Source organism: Pseudorasbora parva, chromosome 16 (assembly GCF_024679245.1).
Source record: "Pseudorasbora parva isolate DD20220531a chromosome 16, ASM2467924v1, whole genome shotgun sequence".
NCBI lineage: Eukaryota > Metazoa > Chordata > Actinopteri > Cypriniformes > Gobionidae > Pseudorasbora > Pseudorasbora parva.
The window spans coordinates 35,681,703-35,708,113 of record NC_090187.1 but is presented as its reverse complement, the minus strand read 5'-3'; the positions used below and the strand labels follow the sequence as shown (position 1 = coordinate 35,708,113).

General features: G+C 38.1%; 1 protein-coding gene and 1 long non-coding RNA gene across 7 annotated transcripts in view; one reads left to right on the top strand and one right to left on the bottom strand.

Annotated features, from left to right (window-relative positions):
- The first annotated feature begins 425 nt into the window (after window positions 1-425).
- Window positions 426-19,290, top strand: kif23 (kinesin family member 23). Of its 4 annotated transcripts, XM_067420519.1 has the most exons (24): window positions 426-581; window positions 1,067-1,133; window positions 1,219-1,347; window positions 1,786-1,891; window positions 9,692-9,828; window positions 9,928-10,040; window positions 10,124-10,291; window positions 10,935-10,979; window positions 11,249-11,361; window positions 11,456-11,577; window positions 12,361-12,463; window positions 12,550-12,629; window positions 12,707-12,826; window positions 13,253-13,412; window positions 13,545-13,706; window positions 13,788-13,954; window positions 14,253-14,426; window positions 14,530-14,712; window positions 14,952-15,251; window positions 15,764-15,997; window positions 16,079-16,164; window positions 17,530-17,608; window positions 18,092-18,162; window positions 18,792-19,290. In XM_067420519.1, exons 1-24 carry the CDS (start codon window positions 568-570, stop codon window positions 18,805-18,807), a joined length of 2,949 nt encoding a protein of 982 aa, XP_067276620.1. In that variant the 5' UTR covers window positions 426-567; the 3' UTR covers window positions 18,808-19,290. The 4 variants fall into 4 exon arrangements, with proteins under 4 accessions (XP_067276620.1, XP_067276621.1, XP_067276622.1 ...); XM_067420520.1 differs by lacking the exon at window positions 10,935-10,979 and having other exon boundaries at window positions 427-581; XM_067420521.1 differs by lacking the exon at window positions 14,952-15,251 and having other exon boundaries at window positions 427-581.
- Window positions 15,101-26,411, bottom strand: part of LOC137043953 (uncharacterized) — a 97,577-nt gene continuing 86,266 nt past the window's right edge. For all 3 annotated transcript variants that reach the window (XR_010898589.1, XR_010898590.1, XR_010898592.1), the window contains one exon: window positions 15,101-15,230. This is a non-coding gene — a long non-coding RNA (uncharacterized lncRNA). The remainder of the gene's footprint in view (window positions 15,231-26,411) is intronic.

Here is a 26,411-nt window from a genome sequence, read left to right as displayed (position 1 = left end):
CATAAAATTGAGTTTGGGTATTGTTGAACTTCTTATTTGGAAAAATAATGGCTCATTTTCTCCAAATGTAAATGTATGAATACTAAATTTAGCTAAAAGTAGGAGGATTAATTAAGTAGTATTCCTCATGGTAAGATTTGTCATAGAAGAAAAAAAGAAAAAAAAATTAAAGCACATCTTTATGGAACACATCATTCTGACTAAAACAAACTGAACTCCAAAATACATTATGAAATGTTTCATCGTGTAAACCACAAATTTCACAAGATATATTACTACAATTAAACCTGTTTACAAGATAATAATTACAAGGGTAATCTTTATAAATTATAAATTAATATTTTCCCCTTATTTGTTAGATTCACTAGATTTAGTATAAAAGCGGATATTGTCACTACAAATCGGGGAGTGGCTTAAGGCGGGACATCCGCGCGGCTGAGCTTGCTGATTGGTCACATTTGAAAAATCAGTTTCTGACGAGGCAAGAAGGAACGTTTGAACTTTGAATTTTGTATACGGACAAGAACAAGGCAACGGCGACGCGGAATTAAACTAAAACACCTCAACATGATTCGGCAAGCGTAAGTTTTTTAAGTATATTTTGTACTGCAGTTGTATTAAACCGATAACGAATTATTTAAGCTCCGTTTATTAACATTTAATGAGTTTATGGTCTCACAAGAAAGACGATAGCTTTAAGTGGGTTTTCGCATACATTAAAGTTAACGTTAAGGTAAGGTAACTTAAGTCACTCGCCGCCCGTTGAGTTTACTTCGTGTTATTACCAACGTTTGTACTTTAGTATCAGTTTATAAACCCGCTTTTCTTGTAGATTATTTGTAGATTATTTGTTAACAGCATTATCAACGCGTAACGTTAACGTTACGCTAAGCAGCATAACGTTACTTGGCGTTTCACGTCAGAATTCAGTTGACTGAGTTTTCCTTCCGTAACAGGAAAAATCTTTTTTATAGCTTGTACTTTTAACCAAAGCCAGACTCATTTGGCTTATACTGTATACGAATTTGCTGGCTGACTGAGGTGTGCATTTTTGCTTTTGTAACAGGAAGGGCAAGACACCCCGCCGCCCTCCTCCAAAAAAGACTTCCAACAACCAAAAGGACCCTGTTGGGGTATGTTGTAACGTTAACTTGTTGCTCACATTAAGATAATCAAAAAATACGATAAACGTATTAATCTGCGTTGTGCGTTCGGCAGGTGTACTGTCGCGTGCGCCCACTGGGTGCAGATGATGATGAATGCTGTATTGAGGTTATAAGCAACACCACCATTCAGTTACATGCCCCTGATGGGCTCAAAGCCAACAGGAATGGCGAATACAAAGAGGTGAGTGCTCTCAAGAATTATTAACATGCATTTATCTGATCTTTTTCTAAATGAGGATTAGTTCACCCTAAAAAAGAAAAAGATAATTTACTCCCCTCTATTTCTCTCCAATCTTGTATGACTTTTGTTCTGTGCAACAAAGTAATTTATTTTTTGTTTGTTGTTGTATATATTGGATGAAGCGTGTAATGGTTAAATTGTACAATGTTAAATTGTAGAGTTGTCATGCTTGGGGGGAAAAATGACACCATAAATGTGGTCTGTAAAACTTGTGCTTTAATTCTTTTGAGTCTTTTCAATGGACTGCTTTTTTTAAAACTACAAAATTGCTGTATAATTTTGTGTTGCATGGAAAACAGAACTTTTTCTTTTGAAGCTTATGGCACTAGACACGCTGCTTTGGACTACTGAAGTTAACTAGTAGCACTTCTGTTTCAGACACAATATTCCTTCAAAAAAGTGTTTGGAATTAAAACCACACAGAGGGAACTATTTGAAGATGTTGCTAAACCTCTAGTGGAAGACCTCATTCACTGTAAAAATGGTAAATATGCTCTTTTTTAAATGTGTATGTGTGTATATATATATATGTATATGTATATATGTATATGTATGTGTGTGTAATATATACTTAATTGCAGATTTTTAAATATATCTTAAATTAAGTTTTTTAATACTCTAATCAACATGTGTATATGGACAAATATGCATGCTTTATGCAAATGTACGATTATTATTAGTGAAACCATATAATACTTATATGTAGCAATAATAATCAATATTTTTCATGCCAGATATCTCGATATCGATACAATACGATATGACTACGTGTTCGGTGAAAACCAAGCATTTCTCAGAAAAATAAAAAGATTTAAGCCTACATTTAAAAAAATTGTGTCAGAAAATGTATAGTTTTTAAGCCTTTTCACACATACGATCACACAGGTGTAATCAGTCTAGGCTGATCCCTGGAGCGTATGATCAAGTGCATCACATGATCAACAGCTAAATCCAAATGTTGAATTTAGCCAGAGACAGGCGTGCTCAGGGCTGTCATATATCACGACTTTTCAGTGTTTTTAAACACATACTGTTTATTTAGGTTTCAAAACATATAAATTCACATAAGTACTGAAAAAAAACAATACATTTAGAGTTTGTAAAATACACACTAACGTCTATGGAAGAGGTAATAATAATCATTTCCATTATAATTCGACACGTTTTATTCATATCAGATACACATTGTGTAAGTAACTTCAATGTTTACTCTATTCTATTCCCAGTTCACCAGCCACTTACTTTTAAGTAATTTGGAGAAATGGATGAATTCGCATGTTGTTAACATAGAGGTTGTAAATCCAAAAGAACCGATTCTCTGATCTGCGTCTGAGGCACAACTAACACGGCGGCGCTCATCGCGCATACAGCTCAACTAACACGATCGTTATAAAGGGGTTTAAACAACAATATACTTCCACTTGCATGTATTTGACAATCGGTATATCAGATATATTTAATGCCATTCTAAAGGAAAAATGACATAAAGCAGATCATCATTCATTCAGCTCTGTTGTGGTGTGTCACGTGACAAGCAATGACCCCCCCCCCCCCCCCCCCCCCCCCACACACACACACACACACACACACACACAATAAAGTCACGTCCCTGGTAGTGTGTGTGTGTGCTGGCTTTAGCGGTGTATTCAAGGATACTTGTAAAACTGATGTTTGTTGTGACTGCCAGAGTTGTATGCAGGGTGAACGCACAGAGGGGAAATATATTGTCGATAGTATATCTTGAAAGTTCATATCTAGATATAGATACGATAACGATATATCGTTCAGTTCCTAGTGGCCAGATGCTGTCCTTGTAGCATATTTGCATATTTAAAATTTATGTCAATAATGGCCCTAATGTTCTTCCACACCCGTATGACCTCCGGTCATTTTCAGAACACAGTTTAGTATATCTTGAAAGTTCATATCTAGATATAGATACGATAACGATATATCGTTCAGTCCTAGAGGCCAGATGCTGTCCTTGTATTATATTTGCATATTTAAAATTGATGTCAATAATGACCCTAATGTTGTTCCACACCCGTATGACCTCCGGTCATTTTCAGAACACAGTTTAAGTTATTTTATGTTTTAGTCCCAGAGAATATGCCGTCTATGCATGCTTTACTGTCCATTAGGGCTGAAATGATTCTCGAGTTAATCGGATTAATAAAATCCTTGAGGCAAAATCATCTGCCTCGACACTTCGTTTAGTCCATTTAACTACACACGGATTTTGCAGAAAGACTTTTTTTGTTGAAGTACTCTGAGTATGCACGGATTGCGGTTATATCCTCGGTTTAGGTGGGTAAACATCCCAAAAATTGCAGGTGGATGAGAGAAATCATAATGTGTTTATTTGAATAAAGACACGGAACTCATTTCACTGTAAAACGCAAAGAATGCGTGTCGTTCTTTAACTTTCAGTTTTAGCTCGTCGTCAAGGTCAAAGACCGCTATGCGAGAGCGGCATCAGCACTGGTAATATCATTTAGTCTCGCTATTTTTAAATGAAGACAATAGGGCTGCACGTTTTCAAGTTTTTCATTAACCGTTAACCGTGGCCCTTAGCGGTTAATACTCGGTTAACCATAGTGTGCGTCAGGGTTATTTTTAGCTTATTAATTTGACGACCACCATCTCCGTAGTGAACGCGCCTATAGAGAGAAATGCACATAATGGATTACACAATCAGAGAGTAGCCTATTTCTTTTCGTTTTAAATTAAGACATTTCAAGTTTCTTAAGATCTATTTCATGTCTGCGAGGCGTACGCTGAGTTTCGTTAAATTAGGATGAGATGCGCTCCAGTTCACGAGCAATGCGAGTGGCCGTGAGGGCGCCTGCACGATTAGAGCATGTAACGTTAGTAAAATATGCAGCCGAGAATTATTCACACAGACTCAGCGTTTGACTCGCGCGGCTGATGAGCCTCTCCCGGCAGAGTTCAAGCATCTGTGGACTCGTCCCTTCAGCTCTGGCCATCTTGCTTTCAGTCCGCGATCAGCTTTTTTGTTTTCTTCATTACAGTTAAAGTAACGTCTGCTTTTCTCTAGTCATTCACAAGTTTCTCACTTCAAACTTACTTTCTTCTGATCCGTTATGCACAGCGCGCGCGGCTCCCGCTCTGCTTCTGCCCTAATGCGACTTTTAGTCCAGTGCGACGTATGTTATTTTCCTCTTCATGACGCATATTTTGACTGATGCGACTCATACTCCGGAGCAACTTATAGCCTGAAAAATGCGGTAAGCACTGCATTGCTATAATTGCATTTCGCCCCCGTCACTCTCATTTTTAAAGTGCTCCCACGCTGTCTTTGCTCTCTTAGAAAGCTGGTCATGACTTCTTCTTGTGGATACTACCCTAACCCTATGGATACTACAAATGTCTGGGAGCGCTCTGGCGGTCTCTAGGGGTGCAAACATATATTACAACCAAATTCAAGGCACGTCATTGACGCCACTTAACCCAGCAAAATGTTTCACTCGGTTACGCAATTTTTAACGGTTAATCGGTCAATCGGTTAACCATGGACACCCCTAGAAGACAACTGTATGTTGAGCTTCAGGATGCGACGCTGAACATTTAAGTTTTATTTGCGTCAGCTGAGGAGATACGAGCAACTCCAAACACATGAACGCGATGGAGTTTGCAGCTTTGCACATGGATCACCGTCATTGTGATGTGTGTGAAATCTTTAATGAGACTTTATATACTTAATAATATCTTCGAAATATACCATTAAAATGTTCTCAATGCTAGGCGCAACATCAGAAGCTGTAACGTGTGTGTTTGTGATGAGCAGCACGTGTGCTTTCAGAGCTGCGTGCTTTCATTGATTTGTGTAATTTAAATATCACACTTTAATCATATTTATAGCTACTAAATTAATAAAATAAGATGTTACAATGAATGATCAGCTCAAAATGTAGATTTGTAGCCTATGTGTGATGTAGACTTTATCTGAATTAAATATAAACAACTCATCTCTCGCGTTTGCTCACGCTCCAGCGGTTACTCCTTCATGTGATGTATAGGTTGTTTAAGAAATGTAATTTCGCCAAATACATGTTTTTTTTTTTTTTTAAAGCAAACTACTTCAGTGTAGCTAATATGTGACGATAACATCACGCTTAACACTGAGGATTGAAGTTGTGACGCTCGAGTGCGGGTGGAAGGTTTGTTTAACTGATTCGGTGATGTTAGAGCTGATCCGCGCATATCTTGTTCTTATTTCAAGTTACCCTGTCCAATATTTTGTGCTTCTTACAAAAGCCACAAAGCTTTCAGAAGACAGTAAAGGCTTATGTCATGCCTGAGCTGAAGCTGAAACATAAAAGTTAAGTTGCACAACATAAATACAATGTTTAGGCATTATTGTTATTTATATTACTATTATTTTGGTTTATTAGTTGCAGGTTTAGTTTTAGATTGAACTATGTTTATCTTTTTAAAGTAATTTGAAATAGATTTTTTATATAGTATGGTAATTGTATGCATTAAAATTTAGTTTCAGTTATTAATGTATGTAATTTCAGCAATAAAACTAAATTTTTCTTTAAAAAAAAACAAATTGGATGTTCATTTTAAGAAACCCGTCTTATTTTCTCTTATATTTAGTATTGCTCTTTAATAAAGGAAAAAGTAATTATGATCAGATTAATCGACCGATTAAGTGCTAGATTAATCGATAGCTGCAGCCCTACTGTCCATATCCATAACAGCCCCCCCCCCCCCCCCCCACAGATGACTCTTATTATATATTATCTCACCTAAATCTTTGATTATGCAGTGCATTTTTGTTTTTAGAGACATTTTTTCAGGTAGGTCTAACATTAGTATTAAGGTAAGAAATACGAAATACATTTTAATAAAGAATCAAATATAAATTAATATTGGTCTTCCCTGAATAAATTAGATTAATCCTGACAAAAGTTGCAAAAGCTAGTAATTACAAAAAAAGTTAGTCCTCATAAAGTTGCAAAACTGCTTTTACTTTGAGTGAATACAGGGATACGGTTATGCAGTTAGACAAATGTTAACGTTCACTCACGAGTCACGACGGAGAGGGGTTTATGTGCATACTTGTCAAGACGGTCATTTAGTACATGCATTGTGTGTGTATTTGACCATTGCAGTGCAATTTGTACTCGTGAGCTTTTTGTGAGATGGGCTGTATGTGTCAGATGTGTGTGATAAATTACAGTCTCATGGAGAGCGTGTGAGTGCTGAGTGAACACTGGCAATACTTAAAAATGAATGCAAATTTTAAACTTTTGTGACGATGTGACACTGCCTCGATTGTGCACGTGGCAAATCCTGTGTCTACAGTGCAGCTCAATTTTTATCATCTGCGCTGATGTGAAGCCATTTGAGCACTGAGAGTGAGAGAGAGAGAGCGCGCACACACAGTGATTCACTTGCGCTGTTTGTGAACTTGCGTCTCACAGAAAGTTTTCAAATGACTTTTATATTTAATACAGAATATGAATTGTACCTCACCGTCAGCATTTTAATTATTTTACCCACGCCGGAAAGAGAATGAGCCTGCCGCTGAATGTCATGCCCTCGCTCTCACAACAGGTGTGCGTCTTTGTCACCAGCATTAGATCAGTTTATGAGATCAGCATTTTTAGAGACTGCCGATCAATCATCTCAAAGCGATAATCGGCCGATTGAGATCGGTTGCCGATCGATCAGAGCAAACCTACAATTGTTTGTAAACAAGCCTCAAGTGCTGGATTTGCGGACACAATGTTCTTTCTATATTGGATCCGGCAGGAATGGTGCAACAAAAGCCCCGTTTCCACCAAAATTACCCGGAACAATTTGTACCAGGAACTTTTTTACAGGAACTTTTCTCCCCCCCAGACCTGCAGCTGTCTGCGTTTCGACCGCGATAAAGTTCCGAGAAGATTAGGCAAATTAGTCCGGTGATGTAGGACTGCGCGCGACTGCTCCTCCAAATCAGTGAAGGACATGTAATCATTTTTAAGTGTACCGATTGAAAGATTTAGTGAACTGTTTACATGAGACGTTATCTAAACCGATCTGGTGTTTACATGTGATGACTTTCAATCGCAATCATTTTGTCACATGCAGTTTGTCTGCCGCACCAAAAATGTCAACGCTGTTTTCTCCAGCAGCTGGAGTGTGTTTACTGTAGCCATAGCAACTCTCAACGGCCACCAGGACTAATACAGTATTATTTATAGCTATTTGTTGTAAAGTGTAATAATCATCTCAGAAAAAAAAAAAATTCTGTCAGGCGCAGTTAAGTAAAAACTGCCCGGGGCAATATACGCTGTGTCATTACTCCAACATTATCTTCATAACTTACGAAATAAAAAGTTTACCCCTCAGAAAAATGTACTTTCCTCTCTTGTCAACATGAGCGCGGCGCGCGCCGTCACGTCATGTAAGGACACACACTTAAAAGTAATCGGTCAGGTCGTTTACATGGTGAAAAAAAATGAATAACGAGTATGGAAGAGATTCAAGCTTTGCTGCTTTTGCTGGTTATGTATAGGTTTACTAAAGAGGTAATTAACAACGACAGAAAAGAGCACTAATATGCAGATTCAGCAGCATGCAGCATATTCAGAAAGCTTGTAAAGCTAGATTTAAAATGACAATGTATATTATTATCAGCTATTACGGACATTGAACGTGAGATGGCTGAGACGACCGCGCGCCACCAGACAGAGAGCAAGACTGATATTTACTGAACGCAGAACGAACCTCGCAAAAGACTTTTAAAAATGCCGGTTGAACTGCGTGAGCTCAACCAATCAGCATGTTCAGCGCCCAAGTCCCGCCCTCGAAAGTTCCTGAACTTTGAAAAAGTACTACCTCGCGAGCAGGGCCGTTTGGAGGGGGAAATATTTACCCGGAACTTCAATTTTACCCTGGTTCCTGCGGTCTAAACACACGAAGTACCACCCAAAGTTCCTAGTTCCTGGGTAAAGTTCCTGTGGTGGAAACGGGGCTTTGTTTTATGTGAGTAAAACGTCTTTTTTTTATATGCAGGCCTAATATTAGTCCCGGGGTTGTCTTTTCTAGACGGGCTACCAAAACATACACCCGTCGGCAGAAATCTTTCTGCGTGCGTGCGCTTGTGTTTACCGACCGTGTGGGCCATCTAATACAGAAATAATATTCCAATCAATCGAGGGTGGATGACATTAATCAAACAAACAATTGTTTATCCAATTATTTAAGACCTTTACGAGCCCAGTGGTCGCTAGAATCATTACAGTTGACGCTTTAATAATCTCTCCCTCTTGTGAACTGAACTGACAGAAGCATAGCTATGACAGCAGAGCTGAAGCTCATTAAATATGCAAATCTTCTCCAATCCTAGCTGTGGGCGTTTATTTCCAAGTCTCCATTTCGGCAAGCCCATCAAAACCCAGCGTTCTGAAGACGGCCTCAAAACCATTGTAGAAAATAGCCCATTACTTATGATGTTTTTGAATGTAAAAAACACACAAGCGTCATTAGTTGACCTCAGACAACAGTATAACAAAGGGAAAAAAGCCTGTTCATGACGCCTTTAAACATTGTGGTAATGTGCAGTGTATACTATGGGAAAAGGAAAGTTGAACTTTGCATGTAAATCTGTTGTTGGAGACCTCGAAACTTTAAAATGGCTCAGACATGCTCTTTAGGGTGCGTTCACACTTGTTTGGTCCAGACCAAAAAACAAAAACAAAACGTATAGTCCTGGTCAGCTTAGCGTTCACACTGGCATTTTTAACAGCGACCCTAAAGTTACCCAACCAAAGGCACAACCTGATTGGTCGGCTTGTATGACGTAGGAGCTTGCTTAGCGAACATTCAAAAGAATGTTGTGTGCTTCGCGTCGGACCAAATATTGATGAGGCACTTCCTCGTTGCTCTACGTTTGCCCTCTAATGTATGTTATTCACTTTGGATACAGCGCTCTTTCCGCATCGTCAAATCAGCTGACTGTCGCATCTTGTGAAATTACGTCCGGTTTTTGGTTTGTTTACATGTCTTTGGTCCGTATTGCGTTCATATATCAATCGAACCACACCAGAGTTTGTTTGGAAGCAAACCGAGACCCATCTTTTTAGCGGCCTCGGTCAACTTGTTTGGTGCGCACTAGGGTTCGGATGACAGCGTTCACGTATGTTTAAATGACCCGCACTAAACAAGCAATCGAACCAAACATGACAAGTGTGAACGCACCCTTAGTATATAACTAGGCTTAAGCCTGGTCTGTGGTAAGACTTACAATTTTTTTCTTTTAATCTAGGTCTGTTGTTCACCTACGGTGTCACCGGCAGTGGTAAAACCCATACAATGACTGGCTCACCGGGTCAAGGTGGGCTGCTTCCACGTTCACTTGACATGATCTTCAACAGCATTGGCCCCTACCAGGCCAAGAGATATGTGAGCATATTCATCAGTTTACTTTTATTCTTTACATAACAGAATAAAAGGGCGAAAATCAATTTTCAATCATTGAGCTATCTTGATCACTTTCTTAAGGTTTTCAAGCCTGATGATAAAAATGGCATGGAGGTGCAGAATCAGGTAGATGCTCTCTTAGACCGACAAAAGCGAGACAGTCAGACAACTGTACCGAAGACTCCAACTACAAGGTTATTTCCATTTGAAATCAGTTATGAAAACCTAATCTGATTTAAATTGAACGGTTATTTTATATGCTGTTCTTTTTTTGTAGGCGACTTGATCCGGAGTTTGCTGACATGATCAGCCCAGAGGAGGCTTGTAAGGCAGATGGGGTGGATGAGGACAGCAGTTACAGTGTCTTTGTGTCTTACATTGAGATTTACAACAACTACATCTATGATCTCCTGGAGGAGACTCCTTTTGACCCAATAAAGCCTAAGTAAGCTTGATATTGGCTAAGTTTGATATTTAGTGTTAACGTGATATTGAAATTGATTTTGTCATTTCTTTCACCGTCATTGTGCGATATGTCTTCTGTATGCTTTATGCAACTCTTATTTTATGCAGTACCATTCAAAAGTTAGTCGGGTTTTTAAATAAAAATATATAATACATTTTATTCAGCATGGATACATTAATGATCAAAAGTACAGGCAGTTATAAGGTCACAAAAATAAAATGCAAAACTATTTATTTCAAAGTATCGTGAAAGTTTCCACATTAAGCAGCACAACAGTTGTGAAGATTGAAAATAATATATTGCTTTAGCATCAAATCAGCATATTAGAATGATTTCTGAAGAGTGACAGCAGAATAAGTTAAATTGTAGTAATTCTTAATATTACCGTTTCACTATATTTGAAATCAATAAAAAAAAGTAGGCTTTCAGAACTAGGTGGCTAATAAACACAATCATTTAGGCAATATGTTCTCACTTTCCTTGACAACACGCTTTTGTAACCGATCTCAAGATGGGTTTGGTTTAGTCTCAATAATAAAAGAGGGGAGGGGGCAATAAACATCCTAGTTGGTAATATCTATGAGCTTAGTTTATAGATAAATGTATTTTGTTTTTTCATTAGGTGGAATGGTGCAGGCACACCTCTGAGAAACAACATTGAGTTCATGTATGTGGCCAGTGAAATCCATTCATAGATGGTCTTGCTGCCTTTAAGGATTCTTTTCTTTGTGTAGCTCTTCTGCGTGTCCTGTCTTTTGCTTTCAAGACCTTCTAGGTTCTCTGTCAGCTTTTGTCTTGGCTGTGTGTTTTGTGCTTTTGTTTGCCTTGTTGGTAGACACTCATGAAGAGACTGTGCTTTATTGCAATGCAGCCAAGTAATTTGTTTTCCTGCTCTGTGGTTACAGAAGTGATCTCATGCTTTATTTCACATTTCAGACCGCCTCAATCCAAAATACTGCGTGAAGATCAAAATCACAACATGTATGTAGCTGGGTGCACTGAGGTTGAAGTCAAGTCAACAGAGGAAGCTTTTGAAGTCTTTTGGAGAGGTAAACTGCTTTAGATGTTAAGTTTTTTTTCCCAGATGGTTTTTGTGGTTTGCACGCAGAGCTATTGTTTGAGAACGTTGTTTTCTGAACACAGGTCAGAAGAAGCGCAGGATTGCAAACACGCAATTGAACCGTGAGTCCAGCCGCTCTCATAGTGTGTTCATTGTTAAATTGGCACAAGCACCTCTGGATGCCGATGGAGACAATGTGCTTCAGGTCAGTTTAATTCTAATGCCTTCAAGATTTAATCCTTAAAGGGTTAGTTCACCCAAAAATGAAATTGATGTCATAAATGACTCGCCCTAATGTTGTTCCCCACTCGCAAGACCTCTGTTCATCTTCAGAACACAGTTTAAGATATTTTATATTTTTGTCCCAGAGCATATGCAGTCTATGCACACTTTCCTGTCCATGTCCAGAAAGCTAATAAAAACATAATCAAAGTTGTCCATATGTGACATCAGTTAGTTAATTAGAATCTCTTGAAGCATCAAATACATTTTTGTGCAAAAAATACACACATTATGACTTTATTCAGTATTGTCTTCTCTTCCGTGTTCCTCAAAAAGATTAAAACGGCCATGAATCAACGATTCGGAACGCCAATGTCACGTGATTTCAACAGTTTGACACGCGAACCAAACTGCTGAAATCACGTGACATTGGCAATCCAAATTATTGATATTAGTCCCTTTGCACAAGACTTGGATTTAAACTGCTTGTTTCTTTTGGATTTCTTTTATGGTGTCTTTAAGTATCAAAGATTTGGTGACATGGAGGGATGGAAATGTCTTGGTCTCATTTGACATTTGTTTTAAGAAAAGAAAAACAATTATTTTGGAATGACATTTGGTAGAGTAATCTTGACTTAATTTTTAGGTGACCTACCCCTTCAAATGTGACATTTTGGACCTGCATGTGGAGATGCCAAAGTTAGACACTGAATTGGGATGGTGGTACCATTTTCCCAAGACTTGATTTTAATCTTCCCCATTTCAGGATAAGAATCAGGTGAACGTGAGCCAGTTGTGTCTGGTGGATCTGGCTGGCAGTGAACGCACTAGCCGAACCCGAGCAGAGGGCAGTCGTCTCCGTGAAGCAGGTCCGCCAATGGCACAAACAACTAAAGGATATTGATTTCAGGGGTGTGTTTATATAAAGACCAATTTTTTTTTTTTTCTCTTGCAGGCAACATAAATCAGTCCTTAATGACACTGCGCACATGTATTGAAGTACTGAGGGAGAACCAGATGTGTGGCACGAACAAGGTATGTGGGAGATTTCAACTGAACGTTTGATTTAAAAATTTCAGCAACATTACGGCACTCTTGACTTTTGTCCTTAGATGGTTCCATACAGAGACTCTAAAGTGACTCATCTCTTCAAAAACTATTTTGATGGTGAAGGCAAAGTGAGGATGGTCGTGTGTGTAAATCCTAAAGCTGATGATTATGAGGAGACATTGGTAAGCAAAATCAACAGGTCAAAAGATTGTTCCTTTTGTTTTAAGGCTACACCATACACTCCGCAATAACAGCAAAAAGTTCTCACTCCCAGGGCTGCAAGAACAAAGACGTCATTTTGTTCTCGCAGCCCCGGTTTGGGAGTTTGGCAGCTTTTTCTCGACACATCACCTGAGCAGAACTTTTTCTTGCGGGTGTCTGAGAACTATTGTGTGATTGGTCATGCATTTAAAGTGGGCAGGGTTAATGCGGAGAAATGCAAATGATCAGCACCTGCTATTCTCGTGAAGTATGGAATATACTGGCCAGAATGAACTTTTTGTTCTTGCCACTTTGGGAAAACAAACAAATTTCTTTGTTGTTGCATTGCATGTTTGAAGCTTTATACTACTTGCACTGTAAGATTTGAGTTTCTCATCTGTGTGCAGCTGGTGATGCGCTTTGCTGAGATGACTCAGGAGGTGGAAGTGGCCCGGCCTGTTGACAGGCCCATCTGTGGCTTCACTGCTGGTCGCCGACAGAGGAACCAAGCCTTCAAAGAGGAGCTGACACGCAGACTGGAGGAACGTGGTGGTCCTGTAGATGGAGGTATTATTTGTATTTTTTTGTGAGAACTTGCACATCATGTGAATGTAAACACATGTTGATAACATGTAGATATGTATGCATGCTAATTTCTTGTACTGTTAATGTTACAATATGTGATGTGTGCTTTTACAGAGTTTCCAACAGTATTGAACCAGCTGCTTCAGTCCTTTCCTCCACTTCCTCCTTGTGAGATTTCTGGCCCTAACGATGATGTCACTCTACCAAGACTTATTGAAGCCCTGGAAAAGAGACACAAGATTCGACGCATGATGTTGGAGGAGTACAATAAAACTGGTAAAAACATCATTCAGATATGTTTATATTGTCCTTCTAGTGCAACCTTTTTTTTCCAAATGTATGGTCATTCTGTTTCAGCCCACATGCTGAAGTCTGTGCTTCAAGAGCAGGACAGCAACATTGTCTCTAAGGAGAATTTCATCCAAGAGCAGCGTGGCAAGCTAGGGGAAAAGGATAAAATGATACAGAACCAGAAGAATGAGATTGATCGTCTGGAAAAGAAATCAAAGATGCTGGAATACAAGGTATTTGCACCACCATTGTTGGAATAAAAAAAAAAAATTGAAGTACAATATTTTTCTTAAGGGTTGTTTTAAAGAAATGCAAATAGTTATTTAGGAATGAGATTGCAATCTTTTAAATTATTAATTGTGCAACTCTAGTAAACATTTGACAAACACAGGAACATTTAAGTCCGTGTTTCCACTGCCTATATAAACACGGACTAGGCAAAAGGTCAAAAATGGAGTAAAGTAACTTGGCACTTCAAATAATGACCAATTACATTTCAAACCCTTATCATTTTTTTTTTTCTGTGTGCAGATTGACATCCTGCAGAAAACTACCAACATCTATGAGGAGGACAAGCGATCTCTACAGCAAGAATTGGAGAGCAGAGAACAGAGGCTTCAAAGGGAAATGTCTGAAAAGAGACGCATGGAATCGCGTATGCAGGGCATTGTCACTGACCACAAGCTCAAGTGGGAGAAGGAATGTGTAAGTGTCTTTCCATAGACCATATCTTTGAAATGTTTCAGCAAAGACCATCTTTCATTTCATTTGTTGTTGTAATGCATGAGGGTTGGATTGTTCTCTGCAGGAGAGGCGGGTGAATGCCAAGCAGCTGGAGATGCAGAATAAGCTGTGGGTGAAGGATGAGAAACTCAAACAGCTCAAAGCCATTGTGACTGAAGGGAAGACGGAGAACCGACAGCCACAGCGGCCCTCTAGAGAAAAAGACAAAGTGCCCCCCAAGAGATCCGCCTCCCCATCACCCGTTCCTGTACGTTTAACTGACTTGCGTTTCTAGACCGCCTGACCCTGAAACTTTCTTGCCTAACCTAATCCACAAACCTCATCTTTATTTGTCCTTGCATGGTCTGCTGTGCAATATGTGTGTATAATTACCCTGTGCACTTTTTCAAAGGTTTCCCACCTCTTTTTAATGCTGTAAATGGTGTTTTTAATGTACTTGTCTTTGTAGCATGCAAACCATGTGTGACCTAATCATGTCGCTTGCAGTCTCCCTACAATGGTTCGCAGTCATCCCTCTCCTCCTTGGAGCCTATATATAACTTCTCTCAGACGGTCAGGCCAGATCCTCACTTCCCCAGACCAGGCAGTGTGTCGGTGGCTTCCTGCATCTCTGAGTGGGAGCAGGGAGTCCCGCAGTCTCGCAGGCAGGGTAGCCAGTCGCCTCCAGACAGTAGGAAGAGAGCTCAGGTCCTTCCCGACAGTCTTAGCAGGAGAAGAGGCAGGTGTTGGGCCAGAGAGGTTCCTGTCCAGCCAGCAGATGTAGACCTAGATGAAACGGATCACTGGGTCAGTGGAGTATTTTGTTGTAGTTCTAGGTAAAGCTTCGACACTCTAATATAGACACTGTAGCCATATGTAGACCTTTTGATCGATTTCTAAGCTGCACCGAATAATATCCAGAAGATCTGTATGTAAAAGGGTATTATGTGCTGCTTATTTTAACCATGTAATGGCTTTTTGCACTTTTAGATGAATAAATTTGAGTTTTCATCTTCTCAATGTCATCTGTTACTCCATAACCCTGTTTAGTTGCTCTTCATACACTTTAGACAAATGATGCTAATAAGTTATGTAGAAGGTAAAATTGGCAAATTAATATTTAATATCTTCGAAAGGAAACAATCTGCTTTTCAGTCTGCAGATAAAGCATCCCACTCAAATAATCTCCAGCTTATTTCCCCCCTTCTAACAGCTTGGTACGTTTAGTTTGTGCTAAGAAATTCACTAACACACTAACGCTTCAGCATGCGTGTGGCCCATCTTCTATATCTCTTACTGTGTTTATTTTAATTAAATAGACTGGGCCACCGGTTCGGCCTCTGCACAGACGCTCGCACTCCGCAGGTGGGGAGAGGTGGGTTGATCATAAACCCACCAGTAATGTGGACCTGGATACAGTTCTTCAGCCAAACATCCCAAATGCCATCAAAGTAAACGCTCCCAATGAGAAGGCTCTGTCCAAGTGTGACAAGTACGTTTTGACGCACCAGGAAGTGGCCTCGGATGGGGAGATTCAGACCAAACTAATTAAGGTAACTTCCTTTTTCTGGTGGTCTTGCTCAGTCTGGTTTTGTTTGTCAGCTGAACCTTTAAAATCCTTTGCTCTTTATCAGGGTGAAGTGTTCAAAACTAGAGGCGGAGGACAGGCTGTTCAATTCACAGACATCGAAACGCTCAGGCAGGAAAACCCCGCAGCCAGGTGATTGTTGCTAAGTGTAGTGTTCCTTTTGTCACCTATTTTTAATTTGGTCTTAAACCCTATTCGGATGGTAATTGTTTCTCATGTGGACATCCGTAAAAATAAATTTGCATGCCACCTGTGATAAAACTCATGCATTCGGATAGTGATTTATTGACGTTGGAGGAGTGAGTTTTGTGATCCTGCACACCTGGGAACGGCTGCTCACGTGGTCAGTCTAATGATCGTCTGCTGTAAAAAGTCATATGCTTGGAATAATAAAATCATATTTAATTTAATAATAGGAAATTATGAATTATTTAAAAAATAGGAAGATGTCATTTTAAAATGTGGAATGCCGTAAAAACGGCTTATTTCACGTTTACGTGTTTTTTTTTCTCTCTTTTGAGCGGTGATATAAAATTATTCTTGTAAATACTTTCCAGCATTTCAGTAATAAAAGTGTAGACCTCTTCTTGAAAACTCAGAGATGTGGATTTGGACGGCAATTAAATTAGCATACGGATTAGCATTTAGTTCATAAATTAGACCTTGGGGTTTTGTCAAAAACCAGTAGGTAATTCGGCCGGGGATTTTTACGCAGGTGGTGGGAGAAAAACACTAACAACAATACTGCATGTTAATGTAATTGTCTGTAATTTGTAAATTGAAAATTCCCCCGCAAATTACGTACCATAGTTCGCCAAACACCGAGGTCCTGTGATGATAGTAGTCCCATGCGAATCGAAATTTGTGTTTTTTTTTTTTTTTTTTTTTTTTTTTTTTTTTTTTTGCCAGGATTATACTTTCACTTTATAATGGGTATCAATTTGGGAGTAAACTGATTGAATGATGTGTTTAATATTAACATCAATACTTTTCTTAATGAAGAACAGAACTTTAAAGGGCTTTTTTTTTTTTTTAAATACATTTAGCATTGAAACTGAATCATCCGCCGTGTATCAGCTTCTCACTCGTGATGAATGAAATCTGACTCCTGCCGCTTGTCTGTGCTCAGTTCATGGCGTCTGTTATTTAACTGAATGAAATTTATTTGTTACTATAAAATAATCAAAACGATATCAATACCTGTTTATGATTTCATACATTTATCTATAACGAAGTCTTGACATCATATATCCGGGAGAAGTCAGTAAATTTGAGTGAAATCACAGGCTTTGCTTATCCCATGCGAATGCGCCACGCAAAACACTGATGTGGGGGAGTAATTTCTAAATCACAGAGGTCCCTAGATAATACTAATCTCGTGCAAATAGGGCTTTAGTCAGCGTTTTTGGACATTGGTGCGGTCTCGTCATTGTCTCATCTGATGAAATTAACACTAGTGCATAGGTCTCTGTGTGAATGCTTTATTTCATTTTATAGTAGCCGTAAGAGGCGTTCATCAGAGTCTGGCCCGGATGGTGAGCCCATGGAGGGAGACTGGACTGATGTGGAGACGAGGGTAAAAAAACAAACACTTTACCAAAAATGTATCATTGACATTTCAAATATATATTTTTATTTTTATAAATATTGCCTGCTTTTAAGTGTTTATATAAAGTGCTGTACTGTTCAAAAGTTCAGGGAGTTTTGTCTAAAGCTGGCCACCAGTAAAAACCTTAACCTTGTGGAATATTCCAGCTGTGATGTCAAAGTTTTCAGCATCATTATGCTTGTCTTCAATGTCACATGATCCTTTAGAACTCATTGTATTTGATGCTTTTAAAATGCATTTCTTATCAATATTGAAAGCTGTTGTGCTGTTTAAAATTTGTTGAAATGCTTTTTTTCAGGATTCCATGAATAGACTGGTTAAAAGAATAGCATTTATTTAAAATGGAGATCTTTTTTGATTGATTTAATGCATCTCTTTTTCTGGGAATTGGTGTTTTTATATTTTTTAAGTGACCAAAAAATCCTAATCTATCTGTGGACTTTACTCTAGTGCTCTGTGGCTGTGGAGATGAGAGCTGGCTCAAACCTCGGACCAGGATACCAGCATCACGGGTATCCAAAGTAAGCTCTTTACTTGCATTTTATTTAATTTCATTCATTTTTTGGATGCATTTTATACTGCAGGTTTTGGGTGCCATTATTCAATTTTTCATCTCTTAAAAGTGACCCATATCTGCATTTGGCAAAACGAACAATTATATTTGATATCAAGAAATTAATGGTAATAGTTTAGAGAGTTTAACTTATTGGCATGGAATTCATTAAATTTCTAATGCAACAGTTTCACCCTTGTATCAAAATCATTATGTAGTAGATCATGTACACAGCTGCTATAAAAGTAAGTGTGTACTAATGGTCTGGTAGTAGAACTTTTAAGCATGTCAGAGGTTCTGGGTTCGACTCTGTCAGCATATTTATTTTTTCATGTTTTGCATTGAGGGGCTACTGACACACTTCTGCTCCAGATCGCTTCTTATTTAAACCAACAAAATAAATACCACTGGCAGTCAACTAGATGTTTAATTTGTCATAGATTTAACTGTTCTGTGAAAGTCTCGAAGCCTTTTTTCTCAGTGGCGTATAACTCGTTGAAAAACAGAATTGGGTCATTTTAAACTATGCAGTGTAAATGCGGCCTTAGTCACAGATGAAAAGTACATTTAAAAACTGTCGACCATTTTGTTTTGTAGGCGCAGAAAGCCTTGAGACTGCTCTCGCATTGCCATCACAGCCGAGTCCTTTTCTCTCGAAGCCTCTCCTCACTGTGTGCAATAGCAAATTCACTTTATAATATTTAACTTTTATTTTTATGCTTTTATGTAAAACTCTTTTTATAGAAGACCACACAAGCTCACCAAAGCTGTTTTTGTACTGCATTTTCTACCTGGGTATTTCATGTAAAATTCACATTTGTGTGGGTCTGGGTGAATTTTTTTCAAAACCAACAAAAAAAAAGTGTTAAAAATGTTTAGTTTTCTAACTGCACATTTAGCTATTTGCGTGTATTTTATATATATATATGTTAATGTATATTCTTTAGAAATTGGGCAGTTAGGACAAAGCATTTGCTGGTGTCGTTTTAAGTCATTCTCATGACTTCAGTATAGGCAGCATTTTGCAAACGACCTCTTTCCATGTAGTTTTTGTATGATATTGCTGCAGACAGAACTTAATAAACAGCATATGATATACTTTGTGTTTTTATTAACCTTTTGCTCTATTTGTTGTCTCAGCCATGAAGAGCATTTGATCTGATTCTGTAAGAAACCAGTAGATGGCAGTAGTGTTAAAACTATTGAGGTCAGCTGTTTTAATTCCTTCACCAGGCCTGTCAGCTGTAGTATTTATCTTCATATTTTCAATGAGGACTTTAAGATGAAGTATTAGAACAGCAGAATGCAATTTATCAAGTAGTATTTTTAATTTTCAGATTATGCAAGTTTTGAATCTGAAATGTCTGAAGCTTTTATCAGTATTTTATATTTATCCTTTTTAGATATTTGAATAAACATAATTTAATTAGAAGCCATAAACTTGACAGGAAAATTACTTTCGAAGTTTTCTTTTTAAATGTTCACAGGCCATAGCTCAAGAACCTTAAAAAGCCAACACATTCACTTTGACATACAAGAACCCATGCTTTACACATAAGGGCTTTGTATTATAGTGATTATCACATTAAGAATAGAAGCATAAAATAATGTTAAATTAGAATATAGTTGCCTATGCCTTGGTGAGCACAACATCTATGCCATGTAAATATACCTTTCTGAAATCCAGTCTGAAAGAATTCTGAACTAGACTACAAAATTGTATTTACTAAATGCATTAAATCAGATTTGGCTTCACTGAAATGCGTTGAACGCCTCTTCACAAGTGCTGATGTCATGCGTCTTACTGAACTATGGACTGTTGTTTGTACATTACAAGTGACATGAGTTTGACAGAATAAAACTGGTTCTGAATGTTGGCGGTGTGGAAACTTGATTTGACCACTGTCGCATTTTGACACCAATAAAGAAAAACGGGGAGCTTGTTGGAATACTGCAGTTGAACTGTTTGTATGTTGTCATGCTTCTGTTTTCAATTAAATCTAATACATGGTAAATGGTCTGCATTTATATAGTGCTTATCCAAAGCGCTTTACATTTTGCCTCACATTCATACACCGACGGCGATGTAAGGCGCCATCCAGCTCGTCGGGAGCAGCTGGGGATAGGTGTCTTGCTCATGGACACTTCGACACTTGGTCAGGTGGAATCGGGGATTGAACCACCAACCTTCTGGTTTGTAGACAACCTACCTGAGCCACTGCCACCCCTAATACATGCTGTCTCACAAAGATATTGGATCTAAAGACTACTTACTGTCACAATCTGAAACTGTTCACACATATGGTACAAAAATGTATACACATCTTTATAATGGTTTGAATGAGCCTAGTTGTTTGACAGTTTAATTCATTCACTAGGATGAATTGGCAGAAAGTGCTTTGTGCTTAGCATAATATCTATTACATTACTTTCTAAATGGTTATTAAAAAGGGTCATTAGCTTATTGGCTCATTTAAGGTTTTCCTTGCATCAAGTTTTCCTTTCCAGATTACACACAGTCATCCTGCATGTTTGTAATTGTATTTTTTGGTGGGTTACGTTTGGCTAGAATTAAGATGTTAGCAGGTGATTGAGTGTTTGCTGCTTTGAGTGGAAGCAATTTTGTATCGGGAGAAAAAAAGTGTGCCTATGTTTACAGGTCAAGGGGATCGCAGCGGTAGCAATTCTGCTCAAGTACCTCAAGTGCACAGTGTCTAAAGAATTGAGCCCAGGCATTCCATTTCAAATGAGGCAAACTTTCCTCCAAAATATTTTCCCAATATTTCAACTTCCTTCCTGGATTTACCTTTTGATTAAAAAGATCGCTTACAAGGCCCAAACTGCACATTTAATTTCAAAAGAATTTTGTATTCAACAACTCATTCCCAGAGCGAGCTGAAATGAGGTTTGTGGACAAAGGTTTTTCTGCTCTGAGAAAAAAAAAATGTTGTACTTGAGTCCCTGAATCTTTCTGAACGGTTTGGAATTTCAACTTAGAATAAAACCATAGTCGTGTTCTCGAAATATTAAAGAGCCCCTACTATGCTATTTTAAAGTTTTCACATTTTTGTTTTAGAGGTCTCATATAATAGGTTTACATACATCCAAGTAAAAAAAAAAAAAACCCTTTTCTCATAATATACATTGCAGCATCACATCATTTGTCACTCTAAAATCCCTCCTTCAGAGAGGCTACTGTATTCTGATTCGTCAGATCCTCTAGTCTGTTGTGATTGGTCTCTTGCAGCGTGTTTTGAAAACTAAATGCTCATTACCACTTTTGAATTTCAGCGCTTGAGGTTTCCTCAACAATTAAACTCTTTCCCCGCCATTGACGGAATTTTCCATCATTTATGAACGCTTCGCCACTCTTTCTTTTGATACATTGCATTTTCAGATATTCATACAAAATATTCTGGTGTCATGAAAGTTTTGTGAGAATTATCAAAAATGCTGACAGGGAAAGTGTTAACACTGGTGTTGGTTTTATCAATTCCAGCACGAGTCCTCATTCTTTGGAAATCCATGCAAAGTGGATTTGCTTTCGTAGAGTTGAAAATAGTCTTGATGTCAAGCAAACCAAACTCTTCCAGGCCTCAGCTACAACTACAGTGTTTGAGGGCGAGTCAAAATAGGGCTGGAACAATTTGACATAAAAGCAAACTCTTGATTAATGAACGATTATTTTTAAAACATGCAATTACCATAGTCATTTTGAGGAACCAGATTGTATAAACAAAGATAACTTCCTCTGAATCTAGCACTTGATGTGACTGACAGGTGGAGTCACGTGACTAAAAGCAAAATAAACGACATGGGAAAATGACGTCGGCTTGAGGTTCTGCATTTCGGTTTGAGGTTACTTTCCGATTAATCGTCCAGCTCTAGGTCAAAGTAGACTGTTCACGGGCAGCCAATGAAGACCATAGGGTATAATGCACTGTGTACTGTGGTCTTGAAAACTGTCTTTTTACATTCACAAAGGGATAAACATTATATAAAAGATAAAATCCCAAAAAGTACAATAGGAGCAACTCTCTGCTCATGGATTGTACAATAGTTATCCTCTGTGACATCTCAATCTCAGATGTGTAAGGAGAGCAGCTCATTGGTCCCCTATCTATCTCTCTATTACCTCCACAGCCAAAGCCTGACGGTGGATATCTCATCTGCTCCTCTGACTCCATTTCAATTTGGAGGCACTAGAGAGTGACTAACATGGAGCGCCTCCAAGAGAGGGTCAAGGGCTCCAAGCAACGAGCAGACATTAAACTCACTTGTGCAAGCCATCAAGTGCTCTGCTTTTTGACCATACACAGCTTGATGAGCCACACTACAATATAATCATTTGGCTCGGCTGGCAATGGCTCTGGAGCTAGCGAGAATGTTATGCTGTGATAGAGCTTTAGATTACTGCATTAGGATTATAAGCCAATGAAGTGAGAGAAAGAAAAAGAGAGAGACACATTAGCAAGCCTGGCAGACTACCACTCAGAGAGCTCCTCACTTTAAAAGATAGCCATTTCAAACAAATAAGCACATCTCACTTACTTCTGCCAGCAGATCCGGGGCCTCGTTTATAAAATGTTTCTTTATGTCTTACGTTTCATCTAAGATGATTTCTCTAATGCGTGTACGTGTGATTATGGAAAACGAAGGTACGCACGCCTCTCTTTCGCATGAGAAGTATATCAAATCGCACATGATCTTGAAGTTGTGCGCAGCTGAATGGTTTGAGATCTGCGCCTGGTAAACGCCTCTTAATATCATTAGCATATAAAAGAGCACCATGAGGATGGCGAGCAGCAAGAAAAAGAATTTTAGCAAGGCCGAAATCAAGGTCCTGCTAAATAATTTAACTTTAATGCCAAGTAAATATGCTAACAGGATTTTGAAAAAGCACACAGACTATGTTTTATTTTGAACAAGTAGCCTAGGGTATTCTTGTAAATGATTCATTTGTACAGTTATTCTTTCAGGCTATTTTTAAACCGTTTGCCGCAATGGTTAATGTATGATAAATGTCAGTCAGTGTAGCCAGCACTTGTTTTTCTGTCATTATGTTAATGTGTTAATTATTTAAATGAAACATATTTCGTATTAAGCCTATTTCGTATTCATAAATAGGCCTATAAGAAAAAAAAGTTTAAAAAAGAAAAGTTTAAAACCATGTGTGTTACAACCCCGTGTTACTTTCTGCCCTGCTGACAAATAATTATTATTGGGGAAAATAACTATTATCAGGATAATAATAATTACTATTATTATTATTGCTATTTTTAATTTCCAAATACCTGCAGTACTCTGGATTCTTCCACAGGGGAAATTGCGTACGTCTGCTCAGACCCTGACGTGGCGGTTTCCACGTCAAAGACTATTTTTATAAATATAAACTTTGCCGTGGATTTTAGCACATACACACACTAAGACCAAGAGTGAAAAGACTGTAAAAAGCCTTCACTGTTATGGTGAGCTTATTGATTTATGTATGTTGTTACAGATTTTAAAAAAGCAATTTTAGGGCAGTTGCACTCTAAATGTTTCCTTCATTAAAAATGTACACATTAGGAAACAGTGTATTTGAAATGAAGTGGTTGTCTCATGGGGACTGAAGTGTTGCGATCTCATAATGAGTAAAGTACTACTCGCTTTATCTCATTAGCCCTGTTACCAGCTACTTTCATTAGGTCATGCAAACGCCTTCCTTCCTTCCTTTTTTTTTTTTTTTTTTATAAATTATTTGTCACATTTTAATTTGTGGCTATTCAAAAACTATTATATGATTTCTGCCTCAATGAACTCCTAATATACTGCGTATTAATAGTTAGTAAGTTAGCTCTAGTTGTTGTAGTTGTTAAGTGTAGGTATTGGGTAGGATTAAGGGATGTAGAATATGGTCATGCAGAATAAGGGATTAATATGTGCTTTATATAATACACAGCCAATATGCTAGTAATATGAAAGATAATAAACAATCAGTTAAAGGGTTAGTTCAGCCAAAAATGAAAATTCTGTCATGAATTACTCATCGTCATGTCGTTCGACTCCGTTCATCTACAGAACCCAAATGAAGATATTTTTGTTGAAATCCGATGGCTCAGAAAGGCCTTCATTGACACCAATGTCATTTCCTCTCACAAGACCCATAAAGGCACTAAAGACGTCGTTACAAAGCCCATCTCACTACAGTGACTCTACAATCATTTTATGAAGTGACGAGAATAGTTTTTACAATAAGTAACAGTGATGGGCCGATTTCAAAACAAAGTTTCAAACCGTTATGAATCAGCGTATCGATTCATGATTCAAATCGCCAAAGTCACGTGATTTCAGCAGTTTGACACGCGATCTGAATCATGAATCAATACACTGATTCATAACGGTTCAAAACTTCAGGAAGCGGTGTTTTGAAATTGGCCATCACTATATAAGTCTTTATTTAGTTTTTAATGTTGGCACAAAAACTATTCTCGTCACTTCATAAAATGATTGTAGAGTCACTGTAGTGAGATGGGCTTTGTAACGACGTCTTTAGTGCCTTTATGGGTCTTGTGAGGAAAGGACATTGGTGTCAATGAAGGCCGGTCTGAGCCATCGGATTTCAACAAAAATATCTTCATTTGTGTTCCGAAGATGAACGGGGGTTATACGGTGTCGAACGACATTAGGGTAAAGTAAAGATTAAATCTGGACTATATTTACTGAGAATGATGATCACAGATGGAGTAAATCGAGTCTATCAACACCCCTAATGCATGCACAGTCATATAGCTCATCCTCGACACCTTATTCAGTAACATTAGGCAGTGTTGATTTATATGATGTTTAATGTTGATGATCGTGTTATTTTACATATGCATATGATATCGCTTGTTTCTGCATCTTTGATCAGGAGATTGTGTACTCTTTCAGGAGGTGTCATGGCGCCCCCTAGAGTATAACAGTGAAAACACAGATAGCTGGAAAATTCTATCTATGTCGGGGAAAGAGTTAATTGTTTTTCAGTCCCCAAACTAAAGCGTTACCATTGTTTTAATTTTTGTATTTAAAGGGATAGGTCACCCAAAAATGTTAATTCTGTCATCATTTACTATGGAGATCATTGGGGTCCAGCAACTCCTAGGTTACCCATGCACATTAATCATAATATCTTCCTTTATGTTCAACAGAAGAAAAAAACTTTATGCATAATAACTTGAGGGTGAGTTGATAGCTGATGACAGAATTTTCATTTTTGGGTGAATTATCCTTTTAACCTTGCATTTGTAGATTTTTGTAGCTTGTAAGATAATTAATGGATTTGAATAGGATTCCACTATTTTATGAAATAGTTAATTTATTTATAACTCATTTATTTATACTCAACATGAAATCCTGCTAGTTTACGTCTGTATTGTTTCTTTTTTCTTCTTCTTCTTTTTTAATTATCTTCATTTTTACACACCATAATATAGACGTGCCATTACTAAAACAATCCAGAAATAACTTTTTAGCCAAGTGACTTTAGTAGAAAAAGAAAAATATTTTCACAAGAAAAGCAAGTTATTATATTTTGATTAAAGATTACAAGGACACAATAATGCAATAATGCAGTTACTTGAAACAATGCATAAATGAATTACAATAGAAAAATGATTTTATGTTGACTTTAAAAAAAAGAACATTTTGCAATTAAATTCTCTTAGCCAGGGGAGAACCGCTCACCAGAATGCATCATTTGGCTCATTTCTAAGGAAGGAAGTTCTTTTAACAAAGTGAAAGTCATTTTCTATTTAAGTGCTTAACCTGCAGAATACACAATAAAGAATTAGAGAGAAAATACTGGAGAGCTGCCTGCTTGAATTCACACTAATTAGTCAGCTTGGCTTTTCAAAATAAACGATTGCATGGTTTATCTGCTATTTGGATGATTAATTCCTGCAAAGAGTCTTTTTTGGTCCTCTGTTAGTCTATCGCTTGCCGCTGGAGAAACGGACACGAGATAATTTGGAGTAAGGCAGACAGTCTAATGAGCTCCTCACTTCCCACCACACCAAACCATTACCGATGCAAATTTCTCCATGTTTATTTCATGCGTATATGTAATCAACCTGTGCACTCTAGGTTCGTTTTCTCATTAATACAATCTAAATATTCAGTTTGCTGTTAATCATTCCTCTCGCAGGACACCGCAGATGCAGGTAAAATGGAAGATCTTCATCTCAGTCGATCTGCGTT